Source organism: Lolium rigidum, chromosome 5 (assembly GCF_022539505.1).
Source record: "Lolium rigidum isolate FL_2022 chromosome 5, APGP_CSIRO_Lrig_0.1, whole genome shotgun sequence".
In the NCBI taxonomy this organism is placed as follows: Eukaryota; Viridiplantae; Streptophyta; class Magnoliopsida; order Poales; family Poaceae; genus Lolium; species Lolium rigidum.
Genome location: NC_061512.1, coordinates 61,019,823 through 61,026,332, shown reverse-complemented (window position 1 = coordinate 61,026,332; position 6,510 = coordinate 61,019,823). Strand labels below are relative to the sequence as shown.

Below are 6,510 nucleotides of genomic sequence, written 5' to 3'. Positions count from 1 at the left end.
CGGGAAGATCGCGCGGGAACGGCGGTGGCGTGCGAACGCCGGCGACGCGTGGAGGCCGCGCAGAGACCGACGAGACGTCTCGCCCGCCCTCCGTCGCCATTAAGGCAAAGATGCCGCCGTGTGTCACCGCGCGCGACTAACTTCCGTCGCGAGGTAGGCGACGGTTAGGTTAAAATTAACCGTGCCGCCGACGCGTCGGCCCCGCCACTCCCCGCCTCGCTGTTGTGTCCGGCGTCCCCGGAGCGTCCCCCGTGGGACGGGGACGGGCTCGGGGCGCCGGACACCGTATCGGGCCGCGCCGGACAAAAAAGGGCTTTGGGGGACGCGGCTGGAACGCTTTTTTTGTCCGGCGCGCCCCAAATCGCTTTGGGGGACGGTTTGGGGGACGCGACTGGAGATGCTCTAAGTGGAATGAAAATAGGTCGCTAGTCGGTACACATGCATCACGAATATACATTTGACCCCATTTTGAATGCTTGACAGTGTCCCTTCTCCAGGTTCCAGTTGTGCAGAAAAGGAACCATGACAAACTGAGTGAATAAGCAGGGTACACATTGCCTTCTTCTAAGCCACGCCTTTTTCGCGGCGCCTCGTCAGCCAGCCACCACAAGCTGTTTGTTCACCATTCATGGATGGGGAGATGCCATTTGCATCTTGCACAAAGCAGGTGGCATCTTGTAAAGCAGCATCACAGGCCAAAGTGGAGGCGTCAGCATCATCTTCCATGGGCCCTTGACTTGCCCCAGCTCTCATCAAACGATTCCAAAACAGGAACTCAAGGCATCTTACTTAATCAGCAGCATCATGGAACTGCTCTAAGTGGCAGAAGAGCATCATCAGCTCAGGAGCAGTGATACCAGGACAAAGTGGCGGGCGCTTGAGGTCCAGGACAATGGGGCATCGATCGGCAGGGATTCTGAATAAACTTTGTCCGTTTCACCCTTGATTGTAAGGAGTTGGAACTTGAAAGGCACACTGCCGATTGATTCTGCGAAATTTAACAACAAAACAAGGTCCTACTCACTCAGCCTATAATACACTACAATCTTCTGAGAGGCAGAAGAGAAACTGGAGAGAGGTGGGGGGAGCTTAATGCTTACAGACAAGACGATACCCGGCATTCCGTGCCCTAGGGGCTACTACAACTGCAGTGCCTGCAGTCTCGGTACCAGATTGGACGGGATGGACTGATGCTGTGCGCGCTCATCGCTGAGGAGGAGTATGTTGATGGTGCCGGACTCTTTCAGCCAGGCAGCCACAACAGCGCTGGGCGACACAAACCTCCCAATGTTGAACCGCTCAACCTGGAACGGTGCTCCGATCGAGTTGAGCAGCGCCTCGATGACGTGGCGGAGAGTGCTTGCGCCCGCTATCTTGCTGTGCTTTCCCCATCCTGTCAGGATGCTGTAGAGATATACAGAACAGACATGGCTTCAGTTCAATTACACTTAAAGTTCACATCCTACACATTTGCACATCCGGCTACTGTAAATGTTACAAGCACAATAAGTAAGTTGTGGCATCAGATACCTTAGAAACTCAGGCATAGCTCGTCCTGCAAAGACAATAGAGCGCACATTCAGAAGCCATGCATGAACCATTGCTTGAGCTGCTCCACACGACATAAGGTGCAGGTCCAAGCAAAATTCACTCCATGTGTTCTCCCAAACACGGCGATTTACCCCTTCCAGCACAACTAGCTGAGCTCCTTGCCTCTGAAAATGGTAAGGAAAACCCATATGTCAGGACAGATTAAAATCTATATTATATAAGTTAACTAATTGTCTCTGAAAATGGTAAGGAACGCCCATTGTCAGGATGGATTAACCCTATATATGTTTATATACAGGCTTGCTACCCTACGTATGAAGAAGTTTTGGTACAACTCTAATGAATACAATACCAAGCTATCCAAGCAAGTAACAGTTCAAGGAAGTTTAGCTAGCACTAACCAACAAAAGAAGTTCCAACAAATTATAAGTGTCAATGAGCTTTTTGAATGACAGTCTATGACACTATGGAGAGTGGAAGTTATGAACACCCCACGTCCTTATAAGAGCTAAATTAAATAACTCGAGCAGTATTATGATGCTATTTTTCTTCTATAATTGAATCAGTCAATTAGAATAAAATTACCACTAAGCATTGCTTGATTACTAAGGACTACTCAAGGATTTAATCCTTCTAACAATATGCAATACGATACTTAAATCAAGATGAACACTGAGAGTAGCTCCTACCTGGCCAAAATGCCATAGCACATCAGTAAGAGCATTGTAAAAGGCAGAAGATGTAGATGAATCCATGCGCCCCAACTGACTAAAAAGGGACTGTGCTTGCGACCAAATTTCTTGATGACCCATCAGTAGCCCATGCGCAACACCGTAGACAAAGTTATCAAGCAGACGAAGTTGTTCCAATAATAGGGCTGCATCTTCGAAGTTATTACAGCGACTGAAAGAACAAGATTGAAGTGAAATGTTACAGTTGGACAACATAAACCAGATATGCAAGGTGGAGAGAAATATAATGTTTACTCTGCTAATTCAGATTTATACACCAACATGATTTCGCGGGTAAATTTGCAGTGCGCTCATATTATATCGTTTCTATTTAAGGCCATAATGACATCTTCAGCTTACAATCTTTTCTGGAACCACAGAAAACCGAGAGGATTCAATATGTACTCTGCTATTCAGATTTATATAGCAACATGATTTCCCAGTAAAATTTGGAGGGTTAGCTCTCATGTGTTATTCGTTACTATTAGGGTTGGGCATATAAAACGAGAACCGATCTACCGAACCGATTTAACCAGGACCGAAGCCGGAAAAAACGACACCGAAATCCTCTTTTCTGATCTCGGTTAGCGATTCTAGGAAACCAAAATAATATCGGTGATTTCGGTCGCGGCCTTCGGTCCACCGAACTGACCGAGCACCGAAGGCCACCACTGTTTCACCGTTTCAGCTAAACCCATGGAAACTAGCCGTCGTCTGTGTCTCCTCCCAAATCAACGAAACACTGCCTGTGTCTCCTCCCAAAACCCGTCCCCATAAATCACACCCTTGGCCATCCTTCCCCCTCCCATTCCCTCGCGTAAATCTCTCACCTTCCCTGGTCGCTTGATGTATTTGCTCCCAAAATCCCTATATCCTATATGAATGACGGATTGACTCCAGGCCAGATGCATCAGTTCCCACAACGTCGCTCGAAATCCTAGCCGCGGGCAAACAGCGTTGTTTGGCTTAAATCGGCACCGGAACAACAATGTCGGCCAACCGCTGCAAACACGGCAGTCCGGTGGAGCAATTCCTCACAGAACCATACAGTGCAAGTTCCTAATTTGATCACAACCTCAGCATGGACCAACAGCGAACAAAATATTTTTTTGAGCATCAACAACGAACAGATAAGTCTGTGTAGACTGTCGCTGACGTGCTGTCCCAGGAAACGAGTTGCTTTCTTTCCAGCCCATGGGCCTTCGGTCTGTTCGGGCCAAACCGAAGGCCGAACCGATTTAACGTTGCACCGAAACCTCGGTTAATCTAATCTACAGAGACTGATCGGTTACGCTAATCTCAGAACCGATAATTTCCAGAGACCAATACACTGAACCGCCACCCCTAGTTACTATTGAGAATTGAGTGCTAGCTCAGTGGCAAGGCTTGTGAGTAAGCAGCCAGCCCACCCGGGTTCGAATCCCCTCTGTAGCGATAATTCTCTGGAGGGGCGGGTTAAACAGGTTATCATCCATAGCAGTAATAGTGCTGCAGAGTCTCATCCTACCTAACAACGTATAGCCAAGGGAGGGGTCATTCCCCCGTTGGTCAGAGTTATTCGTTACTATTTGAGCAAGGTCATAACTCATAACATCTTCAGCTAACCATCTTTTCTAGAACCAAAGAAAAATGAGAGGTCATGAAATAGATAGTAATCATTAAATTTATCCAAAAAAATGTCATGTGAAGGCTAAACTTCAACTTGTGCAAGTACCAAACGAAGTCGAATTTAGCAAATTCAAATTGATATGCAAAAAACAATCAATTTCCAGTATAATGCAGCACCAATTTTGTACTATTATGGCAAGTTGCATCGTTCCTGTAGAAAATGGCTAGGCAGCATATAGTTACAAAATCTAAGAACTAGAATGAAATTAGCACTGAAAGACTTCAACAAAATAAATTAAGATGTACCTGCAAGCATTCAGGATGGCAGAAAATGTAACCACATTTGGCCTTACACCCTGTTGGACCATCTTCTGAAACAATTCTAGAATGAAATACAGTTCCTGTGACCTCCTCATCCGGACATCAATGGCAGACCGTCCTCTTGCGACTGGATTAGCAGCTCTAATGATCTGGCCATTATATACCCCAACAATTCCCATGTCCCCAACTTCGGGATCCTCCTCAGCCAGAACCTTAGACTTGCCATATGCATCAATTATCGTGTTGTACGTGACCACATTTGGCTTGATACCCATCTCAGTCATATCATTAAGCAGAGATAATGCCCACTCTACCAAGCCATTCTTGGCCAATGTGTCAATGAAAGAGCTGAACAGAACAACATCGGGTTTCAGGCCAGATTCCTTAAAATCTAAGTAGACATTAAATGCATCGACATGCATTCCTGCCTTGGAATAGATATCTATCAAAGTTGAGTATGTGAGTACACTAGGAGCTACTCCCCGTCTCCTCATATCTTGAACGAGGAAAGAGACGATATCCAAGCGTCCCTGCTTTCCATATCCATTAATCAAAGAGTTGTAGGTGACAGTATCTTTCTCAATCCCCAAGTCCTCCATCTCGTCACACACAATAGCAATTTCTCCATACTTTCCGGTCTTCACATAAATAGCCAGCACAGTATTGTAGCAAACTCGGTCCAATTTCATTCCCAAAGACTTCATCTTCTCGTACAGCTTGAGCGCCTCATCATACTTCTCCAGCTTGGAGTATCCATCAATCAATGTACTGTATGTAACAACATTTGGCTTGACATTTTTCGCTTCCATATCCGACAGAACCTGCATAGCCAGCTCTATGTTGCCACACTTGCAGATTGCATCAACAAACGTGTTGTACGTGTAAATGTCTCTCCCAATGCCGAGATGGATCATTTCATCAAAGACAGCACGGGCATCCTCCAAATGCCCTGCACGACTACAAGCAGACAAAAGTGAGTTGAACGTCTTGCGGTCCGGACAGAGCCCATCCCGTAGCATCTGGCGGAAATATCCGAGCGTGAACCTGAGGTCAACACCCCCTTTACCGCATGCATCAATCACCGCATTGTACGTGACGGTGGTAGGCCGCAAACCTGCACCCTTCATCGACTCGAGCACGCCCATTGCCTCATTCGCAAGCCCGCTCCTCGCATATGCCGAGATGAGTGCAGAGTATGCAAACACCGTTTTGCCATAACCCCCTGCGATGCCGGTTTCGAAAGCTCTTCTTGCAAGGTCCGGTCGTCCCATCTTGCCGAGTGCACCAATGGCAGCGGTCAAAAGCTTGCCCTTGTCGACGGAGCCATTGCCAACAAGGGGCAGTGCGGCGTGGAACACCTCGAGTGCACGGGGTGCGGACTTGTCCCTGTCGCCGAGCTCCCGGAGGACATGGCAGTAATCATCAGGAGAGACCAGCTCCCCACGGAAAGAGGACAGCGACACCCCCAGGGCGCGGCGGTCCTCCGGGGCCACGCGAAGCAGCTTGTCAACACAGCGCCCGGCAGCTGCCGAGGACGCGCGCCCGCCGCGGTCCTGAGAACCTCCACCGCGGTTGTTGCGCTTGGAGATGTTCTTGGTGGAGCGCGCGCGGCGGAACTCCGGGCCGAGCGCAGACGAGGCGGCGCGCTGGGGCTGCACCGCCCAGGGCGCGGCGGGGCCGCTAAATATCGGGTTCTGCACGGGCGGGCACGCCGCGGAGCCCGCGGCGAGGAAGGGCGGGCAGAGCGCCGCCGCCGCGGCCGGCGCGGGCGCCGACGCGTGCAGCCGCGCGGTCGCCGTGGCCGTGGCGGCCGCCGCCGCCGCGGCGGCGGCGGGAGGGTGGTGGGAGGCGGCTGCCGCGGCGTGCGCCTGCGAAGGCGTGAAGTGCGTCGCCGGCGCCATAGCGTCCACCGGAACAAGCAATCACCTTCCTGGACGGACTCCGTGCACCGTACGTACCCGGCACGGACTCTCCTCCTCCTCAAAATCCTTCCACGGAACCACGAATTCCTCCAATCTCTCCCCTCAAAGAACCTCCCGGACGGAAACCAAACGAAAATCAAGCAAATTGCCGGGAGACAGCGACCAGGGAAAGCTCCGGTAAAGGCTGGATATTTACGGCCGGGACAAGATCGTTCCCGCGTGCGGCGACGGCTAGGGGGGTTACAGATTCGCCGCGCGCTGGCAGCATGCTAGCAGTGGGGAATGATTTGGCGATAAGGCTGGATTAGGCGAATTTTGGGGATTGGAGGGGAAGAACGCACCAAGGCTGCGCGGGGGAGGAGATAAGACGCCGGCGC

At 50.2% G+C, this 6,510-nt stretch overlaps 1 protein-coding gene across 1 annotated transcript; it reads right to left on the bottom strand.

Moving 5' to 3' along the window:
* Nucleotides 1–914: 914 nt before the first annotated feature.
* On the bottom strand, nt 915–6,112 carry LOC124656013 (pentatricopeptide repeat-containing protein GUN1, chloroplastic-like). Its single transcript, XM_047194828.1, has 4 exons — nt 4,197–6,112; nt 2,241–2,454; nt 1,531–1,715; nt 915–1,404 (listed from the first exon to the last, which is right to left on the bottom strand). The coding sequence occupies exons 1-4, from the start codon at nt 6,110–6,112 to the stop codon at nt 1,140–1,142; spliced, it is 2,580 nt and encodes an 859-aa protein (XP_047050784.1). The 3' UTR covers nt 915–1,139.
* Nucleotides 6,113–6,510: the final 398 nt, after the last annotated feature.